Genomic DNA, 25,853 nt, shown 5'->3' with positions numbered 1-25,853 from the left:
ATAAATGAATGTAAAAACAGTGTCGATATTTAAAAAACATCTTGTTCATACAAGTGCTGGCTGACGGTGAGGCCGGTTTCCATTTTTCTTGTTCCCGTCCCAGAGAGGATTAAGTCGCTTATTCACTGCTTGTTTTAGTGAAAATTATAAATCTGAACTAAACTGTTTTTCTACATTCATTTTCGGTGTCAGCATGTCTCTGCATGTGCACTTAAATGGTGAAGGGTGAACAGTGAGATATGGATTACACATTGCATAATCATCTAACCTTCTACCTTTTTGTGTTTGTGTTCAACATGACTTCATATTCCGCTGCTGATTTATGTTCAAGGTCACTTCATATTGAGCCGCCGCATGTTTGCTGGTCTTTGGAGAGCGGCTTTAACTCGTCGAATTGATTCAAGCTGATATATAATCAATATTCAGGGAGCAGCAACACTTAGCCTTAAGGATTCATCCCTTCTTTAATTAAAACAAGCTTTATAGTCACAGAGGTGACAGAGTTGATACCAATACTGTACATGAAAAGGGACTTTGAGACCACCAACAGAAATGACAGAAGAAAAAGTATGGTATTTAAGCAGAGAGGAATGATGATGGCTCTCTGAAAGTGTACATACATAATACATAATGTAGTATGGGACTCGACTCTCTAATCAACAATTTCATGAGGAAGTTGCTGCTCTCAGGTTTTTAATGGCCAAAGCATACAGCAAATGGTTGCGTGATGTTACAGAACACTGTATGTACAGTGTAGAGAAACAATGAGCTCATTCTTCATTCAGCTGGTGCAGGGTCAACTTAGGGTAATGGAAAGATGTTGAACCTTTTCCATCTTCTGGGCCCCAGAAACACAATGGTCACTTCCAGTAAGTAAGCAGGCAGATTCATTAGGCCTTGCGCCAAGCATTCAGAACATGACTGAACCAGATGACCTAATGAGGAATATTCTGCTATAAAGATGAAATAAGTTATTACTATTACTATTTCTTACTGAGAAGGTATTATTGGCTTTTATTGTTCTGACCACAATATATCAGCTTTTGGAGGTTTCAGGATTGGTAAAAGAAATACACAGAGGACAGGAACAGCATGGGTGGCATTCAAAGTCACAACATGGTAGAATGGTTGAACAGACCAGCAGAAGCCTTTAGAGAAGATTATTACAGAAGATTATTACAAAATGACCAAAAATAAGACACAGGATGTACCACAGAATTCAAGCTGAGCTGATTGTCAGAGGCACACACAAGAGCAGCGAGCACGGCCTCATTACATCTCTGACACTGCCCCCTTCTTTCTCAAACTTCATCAGTTCCTCTTTTCTTTCTCTCTTTCTTTGTCTTCTGAAGCTGTGACAATTCATCACTGGGACCAAAACCAAAAGGAAGCGCTCAGTAAATGGTAGGAAGCTTCAGGGCAACAGCGTGCATGATGGTCACATGACATGACAAGCAGGCATGTGTGTGCGAGTGCGTGCGTGTGTGTGTGTGTGTGAGAGAGAGAGAGAGAGGGACAAAGGATCTGCAATGCAAATGATCCAGCACCAGAGCTGCAGAGTAGCATCTACAACAAATCCAGAAGTGGGACCAAAACAGAGCACTGCCGCTTCCAGCTGAATCAAAATAATAAAGCAGCTACACAATTTACAGCAGCACAGTGACATTTACGGGGATCAGAATGCCTCAGTCTCAGTTCAGCTTCAGCAATAATCTGGCACCTCTCTGCAATGTTCTTACATGGCACTGAAAATGACTGGGGAGAAAGCAAAATCATCTGCTAGGGATCAAACATTAATAATGCAAAAAAAAAAAGGAATAGCTCAACATGTAACATTTTTAGCTTTGGAGAGATAAACCGCTGAAAAGCAGGGAGACAGATACCTTCACAGGTTTAAATTCAGTCCAAAAACATCTTCACAGCCACAGAACGAATAAGATTACCTCCCTCTTCCTTAGGCGGGGGGTATTTTGCAGAGGTTTGGGCATATTTGTGCACACTGTAGCATTCTGTTGTCAGCTCAATCTGTCAGGGAGGCCGAGGAGAAGTACTGGAGGAAGCTGGAGTGGAAACTTCAGCAAAACAACATGAGAGGGGTGTGGAGAGGCATGAGGACTATCACTGGTCACAGGCCAAACGGCGGTGGAGGAGTTGATGGCAGTGTGGAATGGGCGTATGAGCTGAATCAGTTCTTTGACAGATTCGACAGAGTGACCCCGGCTCACGCTTCAAACGACTCCTCAGCAGTACGGCAGCAACTAGCCACTCCAGCCTCGCTCCCTCCCTGCACATCCCATCTGGATGGCCTCACACCTCAGATGCACCGGCTGACCGCGCTCTTCTGGGAATCACCTGCACCCCTCCCCCACATGTCACCTCAACAATGACCTTCACAGCTGAGCAGGTGAGAAGACAGCTGCAGAGACTCCACGAAAAACTGCAGGTCCGGATGTTGTGAGCCTCAGGGGGCTGAAAGCCTGTAACCCCCCCCCCCGCCCAGCTAAGTGGAGTACTTCATTATGTCTTCAACCTAAGTCTGAGTCTTCAGAGTCCCCATGGTGTGGAAGACATCATGCCTCACTGCTGTGCTGAAGACGCCGCATCTCAGCAACCACAAGGACTACAGGCCTGTGGCTCTGACATCACACATCATGAAGACCCTGGAAAGACTCATCCTGGAACAGCTCCGGCCCATGGTCCAACCACTTCAAGATCCCCTTCAGTTCACCTCTCAGCCTCGGAGTGTCTCAACAGAGTCTACACCCACCTGGACAAGTCGCCAAGCACTGTGAGAATCATGTTCTTTGACTTTCGAGTGCGTTTGACACCATCAGGCCAGCTCTGTTGGCTAAGAAGCTGACAGCGATGCAGGTGGATGCCCCACTGGTGTCCTGGATTGCAGACTATCTGACTGGCAGACCGCAAAACGTACGCCAACAGAGTGATCAGCAACATCAGGGGGCTCCACAGGGGACCGTCCTCTCTCCCTTCCTCTTCACTATCTACACCACAGACTTCAAGTACTGCACAGAGACCTGCCATCTTCAGACATTTTCTGATGACACTGCAGTGGTTGGATGTGTTACTGGAAGTGATGAGAGTGAGTACAAGACTGTAGTGGACAACTTTGTCACCTGGAGTGGCAGAAACCACCTGCAACTTAAGGTGACAAGGACTAAGGAACTGGTGGTGGACCTGAGGAGGACTATGGCTCCAGTGATCCCTACCAATAGAATCATTAAGAAGACCAGCCATGTTGTGGGAGAGGAACTGGACTCTGACAGGGGTGTCTGAGAAGAGGATGTTGTCCAAAATAAGGACTATACTGGACTTTCCCTCTCCCCCTCTCTACAATGTGCTGATCAGCTACAGCAGCTCATTCAGTAAGAGACTCTTAGTACCACGAAGCACCACAGAGTGACACAGGAAATCATTCCTGCCTGTCACCATCAAACTACTGAACTCTGTACTGTAACAGACACACGCACAAATGTAAATAAAAATTAAATTTAAAAAAAAAAACTTTGTCAGTTGAATTACATAGGTTGAAGGATATCCGCTGTTAAAAATGCATTTTGTAAAAGTAAATAAATACATTATGTTTCAAAAATCAATGAGTAGTCGTGTCATGCAGCCCTACTAGAGCTGACAAAAAACTGTGGAAAAAAAAACATAAATTCTATCGAATAAGATAAGTACTGCTCTGAAACAACAAGGAACCAAAGTACAGCGTGGAGATATAGGAGGAGGGAGAGGGCTATAACTCTGTTCCAATGATATACCACCTCAGGACCTTTTGAGCGTGGCCTTATCTATATCACTCACCACTCCCAGCATTTTCCTACAGTCAGTGTCGATCGTGTCACATATGCACAAGCATCCTGGACATAATCAGTGACACCCTCTCAGTTCTAAGAATAATAGGAAACCACTGGGTCATTCCGTCGCAGCTTAACGCATGACAACGCAGCTCACTTCTTTCTAACTGCACACCTGAATTTAATGTTTCATTTTCAGACTTCTAGTCTTCTGCAACCAATGCCGACTCAAGTGACATCGCTTAAGGACATTTATTGGACTTCACAAAGCCCTTTCTGGAAGCACTAAAAATGTTTCACACATGCAGTCCTTGCAACTTTCAGGCAAACACTAATGTGTACAATAAATGCAGTTCCTGTTTAAGTGCAGCTGAAAAACCTGCTTTTTATTGCCCTCCAGTTGCTCAACTTATCTCGCTGCAGTGATGTAGACTTGCACTCGAGGTTGTTTCCGTACAGCATGATGCAACACACTTTGGAACTTTCAACCAAACAGAACGTTAAACACTGCCTGTCAGTCTGGTTGTACATTACCCACTGAGGGTTCCAGTGGAGAGTTTCAATGTTGTTGTTGAGCATTAATGGTGTGGGTTCAAAATTTACAATCCAAAATAGTCTCCTCATAATGCTCCTCAGAATAGTAACCTACACTACCAGTTGAATTTCATTGTCTGAAGTGCATCTAGATTTGTTAACTGAATAGAATGAAGAGATAAAGCAACACCATCTCTTCCATTAAGGTCAAACTGTACTCAGGACATATGCTGTCTCCATTTCCAAGATTACAATCACTGTACCTGGTTCACTAGTCTGCACGTGGGTGCACGATAGATGTGTGTGTTCAAGCGAGAGGGAGATGCAGAAAGCGGGTGCCACTGTAAATCAGCATTATTTTTTATATATATCACAAAATAAAAATTCTGCAGTGGTAGAAAGATGGTGTTTTGTGGTGCTAGAATGAGTGTATGTGTGTTTCTATGCGTGTAAACATGAGGGACTACTCTCGCAATTATATGTCTTAACACAATAGGAGACATGCTGGAGACAGATCCTACACATACTTATACACACACACACACACACACACAGAGAGAGAGAGAGAGAGAGAGAGAGAGAGAGAGAGAGAGAGAGAGAGAGAGGGAAAGAGAGAGAGAACTCCAGCTTCTCACTGGTGAGAAGAAGGATAAAAAAGCTGTAATCAATGAAAACCAGCAAATGACAGAAGGATGGACGAGTGCCAGAAACAAAAGAGTCACCAAACTGAAATTAGCTCATTAAAGCATTTGTTGTATGACCTGGGATGACTCTCAGCCCTTTCCTTCTCCTCCATCCAGTCTTTCTCTTTCTGGACCTCTTTTTCCTCCTTCCTCTTTCTCCTTCTCACACTTGTTAACCTTCTTTGTCTCACAGATTCAAACTTCATTGGCATGACAATTTCAACATCGTGAGCTACAAGCTTGTATTTACTGAGAATGTTTGTTTTTCGTATCAGTGAAACTGCTTGAGGATAATGTAAATTCTCAAGATCTGGTATTCAAGTAATATCCAGACAGTTAATAGCCAGATAATAATCAAATAATAGCCATGACAACCACAAACATAGAATAGCCAGTCCGCAGAAAATTAATATTAATAACATATTCAACTCAACTCCAAAATACAACTGTTATCAATGCACTGTTGTATTTGTGCAAAATACAGTTTAAAGATGTGCAAAATTGCTATAATCAAGCTATGGTTAGATTCAACGGGCAAGTTTCTTCTTTAACATTAATGAAGTAAATGTTGATTGCATGGCTATAGAATAATGACACCAGTTGTGTTTAGACTGGTTCTCTACTAACCTTTTTTCCATGCTGACTGTGATCCAGTCAGTCTGGCAGCCCAGCACCACTCCTATCTGCTCTCACGTCTCCACTATAGACTAAATGAATGAATATACTCATACATTTCTCCGGGCTCTTTAGTAGTTACTCTGAGGAAGATGGAAAGCGATCTGGTTGGCTGGCCTTGGTGTGTGTGATGGCGACTGCATATGAACAGGGGAAACACAGCACACGATATTAAGTGTGCAATATACAGTATTTAGCAGGTCAAATGGGAAAAAATATTAATACAAGAGAAAAAAAAATCAATCTTAACTCCCCATTTCTGCTCTTAAATACTGTACAGACTCAAGTTTTCATTCTAAACTACAATCTTTACTTCCGTACTCATGAGTACAGACACAAATACAACACACACTGATAGTGGTAGAAGTAGCATACACATAAGCTGATGTACAGGATTAGTGATCACCAGGGAAGCGCAACGTGAAGCAAGGCTCCGGGAGAAGGAAGGAAAGGAAATGGAAGCTAAAATGAGAGCAGAGGTGACGAAAACAAGAGAACAGAAAAGGGTGAAATTGAAGAGAAGATATACAGAGAGAAAAGGACATGAAAACAGGAATTAAGGGAAGGAAGGAAAACAGAATGGGGAAGAAAGTAAGAAAAGATGGAGAAAAAGCAGCTGGACAGTTCACTGTTTACTGAAGGGATTAGAGGCAGAACTTGTTCCCTGTGTTCATGGTGCTGAAAAAAAACAAAACAAGTAGTGGATGATTAGAAGGAAAAAAGATGTGTTTATCACTTCTCGGAAATATTACAGCTTGAATCAGTACACAACAGAGTATGGAACATCAAACAGCCACAGAAAACCGTTCATCAGTTCAGATTAATCACAACATGCACATACACGCACAACACATACACACAACTGATGAATAATTCACTGAAGTTCATTGATCTTTGTGTCCCTCTCCTTCTCCACGCAGAAGTCATTTGATCCTGGATTTGAGTGCTGTGTTAACTCTCAAGGTAGCTGCACACATTCCCATGAAACACAAAGGACAACATGTCCTGTTTCCTCTACAGTGTTTCTTGTTCAGTATGTTCATCACATTAAAATTGTTCACGAGTTATTTATAGGGACCCGGCATCATAAACTGCAGGCCATGTAGGACCACAGTGCAGTACATTAAAAAGACAGCCGACAACCACAAATAATGTGCTCATTGTTGATTAAGCTTTTGGTTGTGACTACAGTGATGTATGTTTTCTTCTTATCTATGTTCTTTTTCCCTTGAAGCAACAATATGTAATTATTTAACCATAACTGCTTCAAAAATCATTTTGACAATACACTGGTTTGTAATAAGGTTAATGGTGTTTCTGTCTCAGTTGTTGAACTTGTTGCTATTGGACTAGTAAGTAATAATTAGCGATTAGTAAGTTATATCTTGTTTTGATTGATGTTTGGTTGTATATCTTAAGCCAAAATAGCCCATTTGGACTATGATGTTTTACTGTAGTTTGGCATGCTACTGTTTTGAGTTGAGTGCAACGCTTCGACAAACTTTGCTGTCGTAATGCCTTACATACATTACATCTTAGAAAATGTTACAGAAACCTGGGATTTGTATTTGAGACAGAAATGTTGCACTTAGAAACTGTGGAGGCGCCAAATCGTACAAAATACCAGTTTCTACACAATATTGCAAACAAGGTGGCTCTAGAAACTTGGTTGTATAGTGATCACTTGCAGTTGTGAATTTGTTCGCAGTATATCTATAATTTTGTTTGTGACTTGTAATATTGAGTGAAATAAATAAAATTGAGTTGGTAAACTATAGCTGGTGAGCTGTTAACTGTTAACCTGCTAATAACATGCTACTTATATTAAGTCCGGCTGCAAGAGAAGCATGTAGAAGAGAGCTTCTAACCAGTCTAGTTGTTGTACCTAAAAAAAAAAAAAATATTACCACAATATCACAATATTAAATGAGTTTAATTTCAAACAAGTTTAATCCTCTCGTGGTGAGGTAAGACCGAATCCATCACAATTTTGACATTTCCAGAACAGTCACTGGTTTTTTCCAGTTTAAAAATTGGAACAGTTCAAGGATTCTACTTGAAGATATACTGGTGCCTCAAGGTCAGGTCAGGGAAGTGTGATAAAGTATCATGAAGCATGATACCAACATTGTACATCGGTGGCTAATTTGTAGTGGTGCAGTTATTATGGCCTGCTGTGATGAAGAGTGAACTAAGTCTGAAGGCAAGGTTCTCGGATGACCATGTCCTAACCTGCAACCATGGTTAAGCACATGGCAGAGTGACGGAAAGATTCAGATCATGGATTCAAAGACAAAACGAAATCTGTCACAAGGTTTCTTGAAACTGGGGCAGGGTAAGAAGTTTGGAAACTCAAAAAAAAAGATAGATAGTCCCTAACTCCTTCCAAAGGAAAGGTGTCATTTGAGGAGTTCCAGGATTTGATCCTCCAAAAAAACATTAGGATGTCCCTAGTATGCCTCCCTTTGGAGGTTTTCTGAGCACATCCGACTGGGGTATCTGACTTGAGACATCACCCGGATTCAGATAAGCAGCTTAACATAGATTGGTGGATGGATAGATAGATGGTTTATTGGAAAAGAGTGCAGCTAAGAGTGAGACACCCAGATATACAGTGAAATATTGTGGGAAGCTTTAGTATCTCGTAGATCAAAAACTAAATGTGAGTCGTCAGTTTCATTGACAGTCAGCTTAATAAGCTGCACTGGGGTGGGAATAGATTTTATCTGATCTATTGGTAGAGGGAATATTTTTAGTTATTTATAATAGTCTCATATTAGTAGCTCAGTGACATTTTTTTCCTGCATTTCTGTGCATAAAAAGTTGACATCATCCTCTGTTGCACATCATGAATTCTGTTTGAATTAGATTTCTGGGTCATTTCTCAAGAAAACTGCTAAATGCACACTAACTCGACAGCTTCATCAAAAGACCAATTCAGGGAAAATATGTGTAATGTAATGTGTTCAATTTTTCACTAGAGTTCCAGAGACTTACTGACTCAGTGCCAAAGCTGATCTCAATACTTTGCCTGACTTCCCTAGAAATGGCGTTCAGATTAGACAAATTGGCAGTGGAAAAAGTGTGTCCTTTGTAAAATAATGGTGTGGAGGTGTGGGTGGTGGACAGGCGTGCAACATACCTGTTTTTCAAGAATTTCAAGAGAGTTTGTGTCCTGTCACAATCCAACATTAAATGTTTGTTTTTAGCCATGCTAGCAGCATTTACACCACTGTACTCAGGAACATAATCACTCCATAGACCCTTGGTTTTGTTTAAACACAGTTTTTAACCGAGTGTCCTACTTGCCTTACCCTAACCATAACTTAACCATAGTTTGTTTTCTTTTCTGCTTATGTGTCCATACCATAATTGCCATATGCACATAGTACAGAAAGAAATCTCAGTTGTCATCAAAAACATAATGACAATTTGAAGGAAGAAGGTGGAACATTATATTTCCAATTGCGCAGTCGACAGTGTCAGCAAACAAAAAAAAATATCCAAATAGTCATTTAGCTTCAATGAAGAGTCAAGAAAATGGGCATAAACAACACTGATGGAGACACAGAGACATTAAAAGTACACAAAATCTTATCACACGCACAATTACTCAATGATATTAAAATAACTCACGCTTTCTGTTGTTGCACAGCTAAAACGCTACGCTTGCACACATGTATGACTATGCATTTGTGTGCAAGTATCAGTCGCAACCCTGTACCCAAAATACCTACAGTTCATCCTATAAGGAGCCCCATGAAGGGTACCGTTATATTGTCAGCTAACTTAACTACACACTGCAGTTATTTAATCAACATGCCTCGGTTGCTTGAACACAGACTGTTAAATAACTAACTGTGTATCGCAGAGCTCCCTGAAAAATGCATGGGTGACCTTGATGGTTGCTGTCATATCTAAATGTCACACACTCAGCAAGTTCAACACAGAAGACTCAATAAATAGGAAGCTCCAAGCTGCATACTGGAGCTGTGAGGTGTCCAGGGAGTAAGAAATAAAGTATGACTAAATGGATATGACAGATCTTTGGAGAAAATCAGTCTGCAATGGGAAACCTCAAGGGTCATTTCTTTTATTTAATATTTGACATTCCTGTTGCAGTTTTATACTGTGATTCACTTGTTATACATATATCAATGGTGCCTTTTTGTTTTTTTATTGAGCTAAGACAGCAGTTTCACCAGCTTACAGTTTAAAGGCTATGCAAGGCTAAACTCAACAATATCTTTGCATTAGACTTCTCCTCTGATTCTGTTAAATGGCAAAAAACATATTGCTGTCAGTGAACTCTTTACAAGTTTCATTTCCGATTTTGTGTCACACGTTTTAAGTGCTGTTTAAGCAGGTTTTTCCATCTTAAAAGAATAAAATGCAATATAAACTATGCTGTATATATTTTACTTACAGTACTACATGGTAACATACTGAACCACCTTCAATTAAATAAAAAATATATCAGCTGTGTTTGAAAACTGCGATTTCTGCCTTGTAAAAGAGCAGGCTGCAGGGAAATGCCACAAGCCTACACCACATTCTAGCCTTAATGACTGTGTGTATGTGTGTGTGTGTGTGTGCGCGCGCACACGTATTTTTATTAGCTGTGGGGACAAAAATCTGTTCACACAGTCACACTGTGACTCACTTATGGGGACAAAATGCAAGTCCCCACAATGTAAATCATAAAATATTACCTAATAAGGGTTAGGATCAGGCAAGTAATGTTTATTGTTAGGTTTAGGTGGTGGTTAAGTCTCCAGGAAATGAATGTAAGTCTATGTAATATCTCCAAAAGTGAGGGAAACAAGACTGTGCGTGTGTGTGTGTAAATAATAAATAATACTGACTGACTGCAATATCATGGCTAATACAAGTGTCACAACTGCCAAAAGACAGATAGATAGATAGATAGATAGGTACTTTATTGATCCCGAAATTCAAGACTATATGTGTATGTTTGTGGAGGAACGTAATTGCTCACCAGCTAGTACTTAACCAGGAGTTCCTGGTTCATAACTGTTCTACTTTGACCTTACAAATTATCTGACATGTCTTCCTATAAAGAACGCCTGGTGAGGATATCACCAAAGAGTCAGCAGGTTCACACTCTTCAGGTTCAGCTGTGCACAAACAGACAGAAAACAGCTTGAGAAGCATTATTAATAAGAACTCTCCTTACAGCTGAGTCCCAATTCAAAAACCTCAACATTAATCTGTCACATTTAGTGTTGCCTATCAGGGTTAAAATACAGTCACACAACTATTACCCATTAATTTCAATGGAAGCCTGTATGACCAAGAAATACAGGAATGTACTTCCTTTTTCAAAGTAATCTCCATTTAGGTTTACAGACTCATAGCTCACCTTTGGGACCAGGACAAATCAGGATTAGGTCAGCAGTGTTAGCAGGATAGAGTTGCAGATAGGCACAAGAAAGTCAAAATTAAGACTGGACAGGATGGGAAATTAATTCCCCCCATGCCCGTCTAAACTGAAACTACTAAAAGGAAACAGCTCAAAAAGACAAATTCCCCAACCTAATGAGATAATCAGTCACCAAAGCAGATGTTACTTAGAAGTCAGTTCAACTAGTTCAAGTGTTTTCAGGGACTGGATCACTAAAGAAAACAAACTCACTATGAGAGTCACCATAAGTGTACACGACTTCAGAATGTCTTCAAAATGAAATTCAAGCCAGACAACTAGACTGAAACCCAACTGGATGTGTTGCCTGTCCATACACGCACACCCACCTGATACTGTCTGTCAGAAGCAGTTTGTTCCTTCACGTGGAGTCCAACTGTCATCACACACAATGTGTCCTCTCACACATCCACCCAACATTTTCAAAAGTTAAAAGGTCAGATGTTTCAAAAAGGTATCACCAAGCAGACAGTCCACAAACAAGACAAACGATGTTGTCTTGTTTGTCTCTTTAGCTTGTGGTTTACAGGGGGGGCTGAGCTAATGAATTTCTCCTGTCTCTGCTCCCTGATGAACCACAGTACTCTCATTGACAACCAAAGCAGTGCTGCAGAGCATCAATAGGTCTCCTCATTAAAACCAAGGGTCATTCATGCTTTCTGTTTTGAAGACTTAAATTAATTAACGGGCTCTGTCTGAGCTGAATAGACTGTTACAGTTAGTATTTTAATTTGGTTCTGGAACCATTTTGATACCAATTTGTTGACATGTGGTTGTTCTTCACCAAACTGGGGATACAATGTATTTGAAATACATCTAGGAGGCTGGTGTGTTCTTCCCACTGTGCCGCTTACTTAAATACAGTCTAAACGCTATAAAAAATAAGTAGCATTGTGAGAAAGTGCATCTTCAGCTAGCTAGTTCTTCTTCTTCTTCCTGTTCCAAATGATGTTACATTGGAGTGGAAAACAAGACTGAAAACAGCCACAAATCTTTGCATGCAAACTATGAAAAAAAATGATACAGTAGTTGTGAGAATCAGTATCACAAAAGAAAAATAAGTGTACAAAACAACCCTTAGATTATAATCATGATGATGAAGTATCCTTTAAGTGTTGGAGTTTAGAACCTATTTTGATGAGTTCTGGGTGAGTTTCCTACTTCAAATTGTGACTTGAAGGGATGAAATTCAAGTTTCCAAAACAGCCACTCCCGAGGGTTCCTGAAAAAGTTTATTTCATGTTCTATGTTAGCTTGAATGTTACATGTAGGATCTGCACTTGCATATATGGAAAAACAAACAGTGCCGTGCTGCTGCTGCTGCTGCATGACTTGAACGTGCACCAGCTCAAAGGGAAGACCAGCCTCGTGTTACATTTGCTGGAACGTCCCCAGGAACAAAGCCAGATGTGACAGCAGCCCCGCCAGGAGTCAGGCCTGAGGTAGACAACAGGTAGGCTTTGCCTCTTGAAACCAGAAGAGACTGCAGAGCTACATGATGAGAAGAGCCATCAAGCCCACTGTGGGCATGTCTACATCCTGTCTAATTAGCTCACGTCACATTCATTTTAACAGGGACAAATTTGAAAGTGTGTCTTGATGACGTTGTCTTCAAGAGCAGATTCAGGACCAGAACAGAATATAGTAGTCCTCTACTGTAACCTATTTTAAAGGAATAGTAAACACATTTTACACAAGGGAGTATTATTGTGACGCCATATTACACAAAAAGTGTAAAAATTAGGACAGAGGAACCTCAGATTCACTTATGTTCATTACATCTCCACAGAAAGCCCTCCATAGGTATATGTAATGTGCGTTTTGTCTGTGAGATTGATCCTTGAGCTATTAACTACATACACAAGAGCACATACAGGAGCCAGTACACTCCACAATAAAAAAAAAATATGGCCTTACCAGTGCTGCTCATGATGCCAGTTAGACGCCTTCTCCAGTCAGATGATGCACAGTAAACAAGCCACTATCCACACCGGCAGCACATGAATGATGCCAGCAGCCGCACAGCGCACAAGCCTCAGTGTGAGCCAGCAGAATAACGCAGGGAAAATGGCTACGCGGGAGTGTTGCAGAGCGCCCGGCTGTTCCTGGTGCTAAGGCCGCACAGGTTTCCCGCACCGAGAAGACAGTGTCCTGGACACACTGCGGGACTGCGTTGCCTCACCGAACTCACACAGTGCAGGTTGGGTGTGGGCGCATGGTGGAGAAACGCGACGACGGTCAAGTGAGATAGGAGTGAACAGAGGTTCCTGTGTGACATTTCAAAATAAAAGTTGAGTCAATATTCGGTCTTAGTGGATCTGTGAGAGAATTGTGTTGCAAAAATCCATAACAATTCGAATTCTCTTCAGCCATTGCATGTGTTACATTATAAGATAACATCATCCCCTCCATGAACTGCCATCTTATCGTGGTGGAGGGGTTTGAGCACCCTAATGATCCTAGCAGCTGTTGTTGGGGGCAGTTTACCCCTGGTAGGGTCTTGCAATGAAAACTGGTCCTGGAGGAAGGGCCGGTCAAAATAGGTTCATAAAGACCACTATGAAGAAGAAAAGCAAGGACAAGTATACCCTGCCTGGAGGGTTACTGAGGTCCCGCTCTGGAGCCAGGCCTGGGGAAGGGGCCCTTTGAAGTTCCTGGGGGCTGGGAGCCAAACAGAGACATGGGTCTGTCCTTCAGTGGGCCCACCACCTGCAGAGAGAGTCAAAGGGTTCTGGTGTAGTGTGGATAAGTCAACAGATAAAGGCTGGAACCTTGACCGTCCAATCCATTTTTGAAGCTAGCTGTTGAAACATGCAGTGTCACCGCACTGGTGGGGAAGGAGCGGTGCTGGAAGATGCCCCTACTGGGGACTCCATCGTTCTGCTGGGGGACTTCAACACTCACGTGGGCACGGACAGTCTGACCTGGAGGGGTGTGACTGGGAGGAACGGTCTGCCTGATCTGAATCCAAGCAGTGTCCAGGTATTGGACTTCTGTGCTAGTCACAGTTTGTCCATAACTAACACCATGTTCGAATATAAGGGTTTCTATAAGTGCACTTGACACCGGGACACCTTAGGTTGCAGGTCAATGATCAACTTTGTAGTTGTATCAGCAGATCTGCGGCTGTATGTTCTAGACACCTGGGTGAAGGTGCAGAGTTGTTAGCTGATCGCCACCTGGTGGTAGATTGGATTAAGTGGCAGTGGCCCATGTTCCGTGCTGCCATTCCTGAGGCGGCTGTTCAGAGCTGCAGCTGGAAGGTCGCTGGTGCTAGTCACGGCAGCAATCCTCAGACTTGCTCTTGAACACTGGGAGTAAAGAATTTTGTTGTGTTCACCCAATATATTTATGATGGTACAAGCCCCCATTATTTTTTTTATTTTTTTTTGCAATTACTTTGAAGGAGCAAAGTTAACACTTCCTATCTCTGGTTAGGTAACAGTAGGCACCTTTTCTACTTTGTTTCATACACCAGCCTGCTCCTGAGCAAGCATCCTCTAGATGACACTGCGCTTATAGCACGGCATATGTGGGAATTGTAGTATTTAAAACAGAAAACAACCTCTCTATTGAGCAGATCGCTGACAATTTTGGACTTACAACCCTGTTCAGTAACCACTTTGCATGGAAGGGACTGGCAACAACAAGCAACAACAGGACTGTGTACTATTTCAGTTTTTAAAATCTCAGAAAATCACCACAATGACAGTTTGTTAGTCCCTGTTAAATTATTTGTCCCCATATATACTAGGGCTAGATTATAATATGCAGGATTATAATAAATGATGCGTTTAACAGGATTAGAATTAATAATGCATTAATGCAGCTGTGGCTTATTTTAACTATTTTTTATACATTATCTCCTGCACTTGTGAACTTCTTCTGGAGAACAATACATTTTTATCTTTATCCATAATACCAGTCTTCATCATAATTAATCTGTTGATCATATTTTGTATTATTTATCTGAACATGCAAAGAAACTACAGACTAAAATTATCAAGTAAATATAGTGTAGTAAAAAGCCTCTTAGCCATTTACCTCTGAAATGTAGTGCAGCAGAAGCAGTCATAAATGGAAATACTGAATTACAGTACTTGTAAATATATACATCTACTTTCCATTTATCTACTTTTCATTTCCACTACTATCTATTGGCTACTGCTTATATTGTATCATCATATTTATGAATTTTCTGAAATTCAAATGGCAACAACAGCATAACAAATAATATTTATACAATATTATCAAAAACACATCCAGTGGCTCAAATGTACAGTCAGATGTGTATATGTTTACTAATGATCATGTCAATAAAACAAAGACAGAAACAGTTCAAATAAACATACGCACAGCATTAACAGGATGAGTTAAATAACAATTGCAGTCATACTTGGAATGAAGGAATACGTTAGAAATGAAAGTAAACACATTTTATCTCTATGTAAACATATCTATTGTTGATCTCCAATACAGAAAGGAGCAGATACAAATCCCCACCTTGCTGACACTGGGTGTTACAGTAGCTGAACATAAGCTTATGATTATGGATTTCAGGTGAGAGTTACAGTAACACAATGGAACCACTAGATGGTGCTGTTCTCCAGCTAATTTCCCTCAACGTTAACCATAGTGTATGCAGGACCTACAAGACTAATAGACAGGTTTCAGAGTTATCGTCATCTGTTGAACCAATAACATCATTTAAGTTTTTTTTTTTTTGTTGTACCAGAGGAATTTAATATCACAGTGACTGACCAGAGTGGCTGTTTTCATAGTTGGCCAATTAAACAGTTTATCTGTCAGTAACACTATTATCTACAAAATTAGTTCTACAACCCCAAAATGCAAAAAAATCCTAGTGTGCTTGAATAATCAAAATAATCTGCAAAACGGATCATTCTTTTGTGTATATGGATGACGATTTTTTTTCCTTTTTTTCCTGCGACAACGTCCTCGTGACGTCAAATCTGCGCGACTAGAAACGGCACGGTTTACACTTATCCGGTTGAACTCTCGTAGTAAAAATATTCGACTGAAGTTTGTGTGTGTAACATTATGGACATGGATGTGACTGAGGGTAACGACGACACTTTTGGAGTTGAGGTTATATGTTCTGACGCCGATAAAACAGCGCCATGTTGTCCGCATGGTAAGTCAGAATGTACAAGACGGTCAAATGCGCAGCACCAATCACCATTAGGAAATCCTCTATATCTCAAAGTTTATGTATTTTTTTATGCACAATTTGAGAAATATTGTATTACACAAACGAATCATATATTTTAACAAATTCGGCATATGTATGGAACACAGACCAACTCGCATGGCACTATCAACTTTAACTTTGGCTTTAATATCCATCATGGAAAAAAGAGAATAATGTCACGTGTGCTTTGACAGGTCCAACGTTGCTGTTTGAGAAAGTTTGTAAAGGAGGTGAGAAACGCAGGAGGTTTTACGCCTGCTCTGCCTGCAGAGACAGAAAAGATTGCAAGTTTTTCCAGTGGGAAGATGAAAAGGTAGGATCAGTGGGATTCTAATTGTCATTTATCTATTAAAAACGTGTGATATTCGATCGCTCTAACATACTCTTATTTTAATTCATGTGCTCCGAAGGTGTCTGAGGCCAGGCTGTTGGCCAGGGAAGCAGAGAACCAGTCAAAGAGGCCACAGTTCACCCAGAAGGAGTACTGCAGCAGGTGAGAAGTCAAGAGCAGCTCATCACGGCCTCCACTGAACAGGAGGCTTGTTTATGATAATCCTTATCCAGTAATTGTACGATGTTTCTTGCACACCTGACTTTTGACAAGATTTAAGTAGCTGTCAAATTGACACAACCAAACCCCCATGCAAAAGAACTGAACACATAAACCACCACTTTCTGAAGGTCTGTAATTTGCCCCTCAGGTTCAGAAGGTTTGCCTCCCTCCCACTGGATGAGAGGAAGTTCTGTCAGGATTGTCAGATTCTGTTTCTGCCAGAAGAGCGTGAGGCCCACTCCTCTCACAGATCCATAGCCGTTACAGCAGCCCAACTGAGGAGGCCCAGTATCCTGCTGCGTCCTCTGGACAACAAGAAGAGCAATGCCCAGTACCTGTTCACCGACCGCAGCTCCGACTTCCTGCTTGACACCCTGGCTGGTCTGGGATACAGGAAAGTGCTGTGTGTGGGCACGCCCAGGTGAGGGAGGTATTGATTATAAGCCAGATCAGTGCGGATCACCGCACAATACGTGACAGTTAGATGTCTGTTCAGCTGGATCCCATCCTGCTCTGACGTCTTACATGCGCAGGCAGCAACCTCCACCAACTGCAAGACTCAGGGCATGATGGGAAACACCTGCGTGTCACCTGATCCAAGAGCTAATTGACTCAACAATATCATGTTTTATATATACTTTCTTTTTTGTTGAATTGGAGAGATTTTTATTTTATTTGAATGACTCTGAAGGTTTATTCTGTTAACAGAATGCATGTTGGGCTCATGGTGACATTTAGTCAGTAGTAGTAGAGATTATTTATATAATTTGAGGATAGGGTGTGCTCAGCTGATTTACATACAGCGGTAATCTGATATGATTCTGAAGATGATGACCGGAGCTTATTGTTTCTGTCCCCTCCTGCTGCTTGCTGCCTGCTCTCATCCACTGTCCAGGTGCAGTTTATCTCGAACAAGCCTGTCATTAAATCCTCCCTTTGAGGGTCAGTTAATTCAGATCTTGTCTCTTAGCAGTATCTAACCATGATTTGTTTTATTTTATTTCAAGTTTTTGGTTTGGGTTGAGTTTTAGAATTTCATATGCTGCTTGAATTGGAAAGTGCATCATGGTAGAGTACTGGTCAAACAATATCCCTGGTTTTATTCAGGGCATCTACTTGGCATCTTCTCGCCCTTTTTTCTAGCTTTTTGTGTTTGTGTTAAGGTTTTTCACAATTACAATGACATTTAGAGAAAATACACAATACTATTATATACATATATATATGATTTTAATAAAATAAAGAAGATAGATTGTCAGAAGACTGAGCTACTGCCAATAGTCACCATATATCTAAATGTGAAATGATGAAATGTATTACATATTGAAATTTGTTACAAATCCTTTTTTCTTGAAATTTTAGTCAGTGATATATTCTTTTCATGCCAGACTCCAGGAGGTCATCAAGTTACGAAACCTGGAACAGAAACATGAGCCAATGAAGAGTCTGCTGTTGGACATTGACTTCAGGTCAGATTTAATGGTTTGCGTTCACACATGTGTGTGTGTGTGTGTGTGTGTGTGTGTGTGTGTGTATGTATGGACTAAAAAGATGGCACATATCATCATCAGCAATACATACACCTCTCTGTCCACATCACTCTGGATAATTACTGCAGCATCATGGAGTGTTGAGATGACAGAACTCCAGGTGGTTAGGCCACATCTGGCTCACTGGTGGTCTTAGGAAGCGTATGGCAGGGTACAGGGGTTCTGTGAACTGGTGATGAGCCCTGTCAAACACTGTCGTCACAGCTGCAGAGAACCTCTGTAGAACAGCCATGGTGTCTGCGTTGTAAAACGTCAGCTGGCCCTTGTCATAATTCACCCAAACGCCGATCTTTCCCAGTGGAGTTTGCCCGACGCCCTGGCATGCTACATGTCGGTCATTGTGCCAAGCAGAAAGACGGCTGTTCCGAAGCTCCACACACCACGAGTTCCTGTTTCGGCCCAGTTTGGAGCCCTTGTCCCGGCCCTTCCTCTCCATGCTGGCGTATGCCACGCCTACAGCCCAGGCATAGCAGCAGCGGACATCGACTTCCCAGTAACTGTGAGGGGCTGTGGCAGGAGAACAGCCCAAAGCACAGCACACCTTGTCAAACTGAAGAGGATGCTCCGGACCTGAACGGGAGTAGCCTGAGAAGGACATGTTCCGTCCATCTGAGGTCACTGTGATTTGGCTATGGCAAGTCTGCCTGTCAATCAGCATTGGCGACGAATCTGAAATCCAACAGAGAAACCACATCATTTTTTTGCATTTGCAAATAAATGGGAGTATTTCATGACAGTATTAAATTTGCAGATTTTGCATTCTTTTTCATACATATCTGCTGTATAGATGAAGATTTGTATATCCAAAGCTAATGGGCTATAGGCAGCTGTGAGGCAGATCAGCAAAACTTGTGTCTTGTGTGTTTCAGCTGCCTTTTAATGGTTATTTTCATTATGAAATGACCTGCAGATCGTTTTCACAGTTAATTCCAGAGCTGAAAGTGATGACTGGAGACATTTCTGTCCAACCAACACTCCAAAACCCAAATACTCTTCATGTGCTATCATGAAAGACTTAAGAAAAGCACCAAATCTGCACATTTAGGAAGCAACTGTTTGACATTTGTACTTTAAAAACTACTTGATTATCGATTTTAATCAATTATCGAAATAGTGGGCAACTAATTTTCCTTTTATCAACTAATCAGTCAAGTGATCTCGGCAGCTCCAGTGTAGAGAAATCTTTTTGTTGGATTTTCTTTTGAACTAGAAGGACCTGTTTTGTTGGTAATTAGGTTTTCTAATGTGATGACCTGATAACCTGATTGACTTAATGTTATATGGTGATGTCATGGACTTTGTGCTGTTTGTGGGCTTTGTGGGTTTAGCCTACCCTAGGCCCTTCTGCCATTACTCTACCAGGCATTACACATCACAACAGCTCTCTGCTCCTAATGAGTTAGCTGGCGAAAGGGATTGATATGATGATACGCTGATCTACCTAACAGTAGAGTCTTCCGCTGCAGCTGAGCTTTCAGCTGTTTGGAGACCGAGGATAGCGTTTTCAGGAGCCTTTCGAATCTCTCTTCATTCAGTCGGATTTCCTGCTCAGAGGCATCTGGCTTCTTAGGACTGCAAGAGAGATTTACAATGAGACAAAGGTACAGCTGTGCAGGAGATGGAGCTGGAAATGTTTCATCTAAAGATGCAGCGTTTTACCTCACATTCTCAGACCGGCCCTTGAAAGGAGAGACAGAAAAAGAAATGCTCATTAAAACACCAGGACAATGCTTTCACTTGGTATGGTTTCAAACAGTATTTAGCGAGCAGCTCTTCAATCAGACCTCCTTGTCTTCCTTCGCCTCAGGGCTCTTGCTCAGTGCTGTCTGTGTGCTGCTGATGCTCTTAGTGACCCGGTGACGGTGTTGCTCCCAGTTCTTCAGAACCTGGTCCAGTCTGGTCCTGGTACGTCTCAAGTCCAGCTCCAGAGAGTCCAGGATGGCCCGTTCGTCCTGGTTCAGGACACACCGCATGTTCTCAAAGCACTCTTGAACCTGGTGCTTCATCATCTCTGTGCTTTTCTTCAGGGAGGAGCATGGACAACATTTGGGTCAGATGTTCAATACACACGAAAACCGTCATCAAGCTGTTTTAGAGTATTGAGGGCTTCTGTTTGTGTACTCACTGAGAGGTCTGCCTTGCGTTTTTTCAGAGACTTAATGTGAGCCTCGGTCTTGGATCTCTCGGCCTGCAGCTCCTCTATACGTCTGGACAGCTGCTCCTGCAGAGTACACTGTTGTGGCCAGTAATAAGTGTTTGCACAAATGCAGATTATTTTAAACTTTGATAATCTCACTGGTTGGCTCCGTGTGTATTTTGTAAACCAATACGCTTGTCACGTCGGTCTGTTGCCAAGATGAATCAGACCTCATTTAGACCAAATCATTCATCATTGGAAATATGTTGAAGAATGACAGGCAATTGTGCTGAAAATGAATGAATGAATGCTGATCAAAGCCTTTCCCACTGAGGACAACAGCCAGATGTTAGTGGGTGTTGGTGGCGAAAGAGATGCTACTGGATTACATGGACAGCAGGAGTGGTTATGCCAAAAGCAAAACCTGTTGGAGTAGTCACATGACCATTGACCCGACTATTGATTGAAGACCGCCTTGGAAAAAATTATGAACCCACCCTTTAACCACCTAGATGCCCTGTTTCTATCAGCCTTTAATCGTTACAGAAACATTCTGTCGTGTTGCTGAGGTGAAATCATTCACATCACTAAACCTGAGAGGGCTGTCCAGCATTGGCTATCTTCCTCTGGAGTTTTGGAGAACGTGGGAAAGGCTGAACAACCGTATCGCTGTTGGAGTCCAGTGGAGTGAAGCTCAGTCCGTCCTGCAGCACACTGTGAGTGCCTCCAGAGAGCGGTGCAGGACTATGTGCCAGCTGAGCCACGGTTGATTGCCCGTTGCCAACCGATAAGGTCTCTTTTTCTGCCATTTCTGAGGACTGAGCAGAACAACAAACGTGTATTAAACCTGAAATATTTCTCCTTTTGCACTGTCCAGAGCGTTTTCTATAAGTATATTTTCTCTAGCGGTAGAGTAACCAGTTCTTCAGGTTTCTGGACAAAAAGACCACTCTGTTCTGTGTCTGAGCCAGGTTTTTGGCAAAAACCCTGTCCGTGACATGGTGGCATTTTCTCTGCATACTTACGGTAATAAAAACAAGACCAATGAAAACCAAAGTCTTTTCACAACTTTGTGTGTTTTTAGCATTCAGAGTTAGCATGCACACAGCTAGAGAATGCCAAGTCTTTTTCATTTTCATTTTATTTTCATTTGTACTCATTTAGTTCCCTGTTTGGCCACCATTACTGGCACCCGTGGAACGCTGCTGTTGTCTCAACAGTAAATTATAATAATGACTTATCAAATATTCTAACTTGTATGATTTTAGCTTTAATAAATCATTTTTAGAGCAGTTCTTACCTATGGTGTCTTTGCACTTTGTCGCTGCTGTTTGGTTCTCTGTGTGTGTGTGAAGAATGCGCAGGGTAGAAGTACAGGGAGGGTGTGTTCCAGTGTTGCATGATTCAGCCTGCAGCACACACTCACACACCTTTAGAATCCATTGACAGTTTGCTAACTTTGTGTGTATTGACAGTAGATAAGTCCAAACTTGCTCTGGTGTTCCACTGCTGTTGTTAGACAAAGCAAACAGAACTAAAGACAATCTGTTGCATTTAAAAACTGACTGATTGTCTGATTTTTAGTGCTGAACAACATGACTTTTTTTTTTTTTTTTTAATGATTTTTCAGGTATGCTCAGTTTTACCACCAGGATGAATTCTGTCACTACAACATGTTCAACCATCACTTCTTTGATGAAGAGGTGAGAATTAAACGCTTGTGTTTTACATGTCTTATTTCCAGTTTACTATATCAAAGCTCAGTCTCTCTCTTCAGGCTTCGAGTGCAGTTCTGCAGAATTTCCTCACAGAGTGTGACGCAGAGAAGGTGGTGATGGTGGCTGACCCTCCATTCGGTGGCCTGGTGAAGCCCCTGGCCAATAGTTTCTCTCTGATCTCACAGACGTGGAGGAAGCTGCAAAGTGCTGGTCAGTGTCAGTAAAACGACACTGAAAGGGCATTAAAGTGTGAATACTACATGTATACAAAAACACTGTACTGAAAAAAGCAAAAAATGTAACCATGTCGTCAAAACGTATACATGATTCTTAATTAGGAATTAAAAGTCTAGCATTCAGAGCTAACATCCATGTGTTTTTGGTTGCAGACAGTGGGAACTGTGACATGCCTATGATGTGGATCTTCCCGTATTTCTTTGAGCCTCGCATCCTGGAGTGTTTCCCCTCATTCACCATGCTGGACTATCAGGTATGCTGACATCACAATCACCTGTAGATGTTTATTAATAATGCAATAATATAAACATGAATAGCAGATTTAACAGCTTTGGAGATTGACAGGACTTATGCAATACAGTATGTGGGATGGAACTGGTTCATCTGCAGGATCTTGTGTTAATTAGTGAAACACTGAGAGTTAATGTTACTTTTTACACTTGAGTTTTTCCTCCTATGAAAATATTCAGGTGTAAAACACTGCAGGCATAAGTTGCCCAAATCTGACTAAAGTAATTTACTTTGTATTTAGTTTGTAATGTAATTATTTGGTTTGTTTCCAACCAGGTGGACTATGACAACCATCCTCTGTATAAACATGGGAAGACAGGCAGGAAGCAGTCTCCTGTTAGACTCTTCACTAATATTCCACCCAGGGACGTTGTCCTGCCCGAGGAAGAGGGCTACAGGTGTGATCTAGCTGTGATCTAGAGCCTGAGCGACACATCTGCTGATAGAACCTTATCAGAGGTCTATCACTCTGGACAGATAAATAATAACGCATGTCAGCACGGAACCCCCCCCCCCCAAAAAAAAAACAAATGTGTCACCATTACATAACCCGTCCAACGGCAACAACTTTTTTGACGGCCAAATGTCCCACACACCACATTTCTTAATCACACTTCTAATATTAACTGGTGTAGAAATATTTGGCCTGGGTTTCATTGGAAAATGTTTCTTCACTGGGCAAGTACAATACCATTAACTTCAATTGCTGTACCGAAGTTTGATACCTCTTTACACGTCTTTTTTTATTTTTTTTTCTTGGTTCATCTTTTGCTCCTTAAACAATGGTTGGATGATCTCACAGGGAACTCTGTACACAGGGGACACATTTCAGGTGGAATTCAAAGTGTTCCAGCTTGATACCCAGCTGGAAGAACCATGCAGTCAATACAAATTATTCTGATATGTCAAAAGGTCATCCCTCTTCTCTTTCTCCTGTCAGATTTTGCTCTGTATGTCAGAGATTTGTCTGGTCCCTCAACAAGCACTGTGCCAAATGCAATGTCTGCCCATCCAAGGTACGGAACCACGACTGCATTCATCACGTGTTGCTAACTCTAATAATGCCATATGTTACGACATGTGTCTCCTCTCTGTGTGTCTCAAGGATGGCCGAGAATGGAAGCATTGCTCAGCGTGTGAGAAATGCGTGAAACCGTGTATGTAAATTTATACACGATCACCTCAGATACAGCTGTAAGATGTCAAACAACAAACCTAACTAACTAACTAACAAACCTGATTTTATTTTGTTTGTTTTTGCTTTTTTTGCCCTCTAAGCCTGGAGACACTGCCAGTCTTGTGGTTGCTGTGCCCTGCCGGACCACCCATGTGGACATGCTCAGGGAAAGGAGGGCTGCTTTAACTGTGGCAGCCTAGAACACAAACGCAAAGCCTGTCCCCTCAAAGACTCACACAGGGTCAGCAGGTGAGAACGGGTCCCTGCGATGGGTTAAATCTTTTCACTCCCTCTGTGCACCACTTAGACTCATGGAACAGATCAGATTGCAGGTCTAAACTTGATCCTCTGTGTCTGTGTGTCTCTGTGTTTTGCTCCTCCAGGCAATGGTCCAGTGCCAAGAATGGACTCAAAAATGTATCCCATCATCCCACCTTCAAGGGTAAAGCTAAGAGGAAGTCTGGAGTGGCTCACAGAGTGAAGAAGATGGCTGCCATGTCTGTGTGACCTCCGTGCTCGTCTTGTCGAAACAAAGAGGATTTTATTTCAACTCAAATGACTGTTGTTGGCAGTGGTTGTAGTAGAATTGAAAGTAATATAAAAAGAGAAATTGCCTTGTATTTATCATTGAAATAAATATACCAATAAGTTTGGTATTTGGTATTTTCTCTCTAAATGTCAACCAGAAAGTAAAAACTAGAATAAAAAGCTCCATTACTTGATTTTTGGGTCACCGTCTGTGAATCTCCGGCTCCATTTTTTCCCTCACTTGTGAACCGACATACTTGAACTTCTCCACTTGGAGTAGCAAATCTCCTCCAACCCAAATTGGGCAATCTACCCTTTCTCAACTGAGAATCATGGCCTTGGGCTTATGATATGTTCCTTTTGTACTCATAATTCGTACGTCCGAGCTCAGCGTGACGTCACCGACTTGATTGCGTTCCTTTTGCCACATCAGAGGACAACTGGGAAACAAGATGGACACCTTCAGGAAAGTAATCCTCACGTTTGTGGTTTCAGAGTACGCAAAGCTAGAAAATAATTATGCACTTCAACTGCTCGATCTGGGGATGAGGATAGAAGTTAATGTTGGCTGAGCACTGATGGTGTGATTCAACTGCTAAGCAGGGACAGAAAGATCTGCATCTGTCAGCCTTCCTCTCTATGAAATGGAAATGAGAGAAGAGGAGGGGAAGATTTAATTGAATATAAGATAAAATGTGGAAGAACGGAGCTTTTTTCTCTGCTCCAGCGAATTTTATATTCGCACATCAGAACAGTAGAGAAAGGACAGGGAAGGGGTGGTGTGAAAAGAGACAAACAGAAGCGTAGACTGCATGTGTACACTAAAAATTGTATGTTATTTATTTACAGGAAGAGACTGAACAAGCTGGTCAGGAGGGCCAGATCTGTCCTGGGCTGCCCACTGGACTCCATGGAGGAGGTGGGTGAGAGGAGGATGTTAGCCAAGCTGACATCCATCATGGACAACACCCTCTGCATCAGACAGTGGAGGCTCTGAGCAGCTCCTTCAGCAGCAGACTGCTACACCCTCAGTGTAGGAAGGAGCTACAGCAGCTCCTCCATTCCCACTGCTGTTGCTGCTTGATTAATCTTATTTATCATTCCAGCTGTTGATAACGAACAAAATTAGAGATTTCTAGCAGAGAGTGAAACATAAAATTATCTTTCAATTAATGAATAAGCGACTATAACCATGATAGGCTGTGTGAGATTGTGCTTGACAAAGAATCTCTCCTTCTTTGTAGGACTTCTTTGTAGCAAACTTCAGGTCAAACTATGCAGTAGTTTTTGAGATATT

General features: G+C 41.7%; 3 protein-coding genes across 4 annotated transcripts in view; 1 reads left to right on the top strand and 2 right to left on the bottom strand.

Moving 5' to 3' along the window:
• The window catches only part of ablim2 (actin binding LIM protein family, member 2), a 78,352-nt gene extending 64,487 nt beyond the window's left edge, over nt 1-13,865 (bottom strand). Inside the window, exons 1-2 of the mRNA XM_046379958.1 lie at nt 13,742-13,865; nt 13,071-13,420 (exon numbers count right to left, since the gene is read on the bottom strand). Of these exons, the coding sequence (XP_046235914.1) occupies nt 13,071-13,083 (13 nt within the window). The 5' untranslated portion in view covers nt 13,084-13,420; nt 13,742-13,865. The remainder of the gene's footprint in view (nt 1-13,070; nt 13,421-13,741) is intronic.
• Nucleotides 13,866-16,095: 2,230 nt separating this feature from the next.
• On the top strand, nt 16,096-24,750 carry zcchc4 (zinc finger, CCHC domain containing 4). Its single transcript, XM_046380931.1, has 13 exons — nt 16,096-16,308; nt 16,560-16,678; nt 16,776-16,858; nt 17,067-17,339; nt 18,307-18,387; nt 22,236-22,308; nt 22,383-22,533; nt 22,713-22,813; nt 23,128-23,249; nt 23,792-23,867; nt 23,957-24,008; nt 24,130-24,277; nt 24,412-24,750. Exons 1-13 carry the CDS (start codon nt 16,215-16,217, stop codon nt 24,533-24,535), a joined length of 1,497 nt encoding a protein of 498 aa, XP_046236887.1. The 5' UTR covers nt 16,096-16,214; the 3' UTR covers nt 24,536-24,750.
• On the bottom strand, nt 18,132-22,009 carry si:dkey-219e21.4 (E3 ubiquitin-protein ligase TRIM62). 2 transcript variants are annotated; one of them, XM_046380933.1, is made up of 8 exons: nt 21,906-22,009; nt 21,199-21,423; nt 20,594-20,701; nt 20,253-20,489; nt 20,128-20,147; nt 19,910-20,040; nt 18,500-19,137; nt 18,132-18,334 (listed from the first exon to the last, which is right to left on the bottom strand). In XM_046380933.1, exons 2-7 carry the CDS (start codon nt 21,412-21,414, stop codon nt 18,539-18,541), a joined length of 1,311 nt encoding a protein of 436 aa, XP_046236889.1. In that variant the 5' UTR covers nt 21,415-21,423; nt 21,906-22,009; the 3' UTR covers nt 18,132-18,334; nt 18,500-18,538. The 2 variants fall into 2 exon arrangements, with proteins under 2 accessions (XP_046236889.1, XP_046236888.1); XM_046380932.1 differs by having other exon boundaries at nt 18,132-19,137.
• Nucleotides 24,751-25,853: the final 1,103 nt, after the last annotated feature.

Source organism: Scatophagus argus, chromosome 23 (genome assembly GCF_020382885.2).
Source record: "Scatophagus argus isolate fScaArg1 chromosome 23, fScaArg1.pri, whole genome shotgun sequence".
Lineage (NCBI taxonomy): Eukaryota > Metazoa > Chordata > Actinopteri > Scatophagidae > Scatophagus > Scatophagus argus.
The sequence above is the reverse complement of the archived record's forward strand: the minus strand, read 5'-3'. Positions and strand labels throughout refer to the sequence as shown.

Coding starts and splice junctions, on each gene's coding strand:
- si:dkey-219e21.4 (XM_046380932.1), bottom strand. CDS start 21,414: ATGGCAGAAAAAGAGACCTTATCGGTTGGCAACGGGCAATCAACCGTG. Junction 20,490..20,593: donor AACGCAAGGCAGACCTCTCA/GTGAGTACACAA, acceptor TCCTCCCTGAAG/AAAAGCACAGAGATGATGAA. Junction 20,041..20,127: donor GGCCGGTCTGAGAATGTGAG/GTAAAACGCTGC, acceptor TCTCTCTTGCAG/TCCTAAGAAGCCAGATGCCT.
- zcchc4 (XM_046380931.1), top strand. CDS start 16,215: ATGGACATGGATGTGACTGAGGGTAACGACGACACTTTTGGAGTTGAG. Junction 16,679..16,775: donor TCCAGTGGGAAGATGAAAAG/GTAGGATCAGTG, acceptor TGTGCTCCGAAG/GTGTCTGAGGCCAGGCTGTT. Junction 17,340..18,306: donor CTGTGTGTGGGCACGCCCAG/GTGAGGGAGGTA, acceptor TTTTCATGCCAG/ACTCCAGGAGGTCATCAAGT.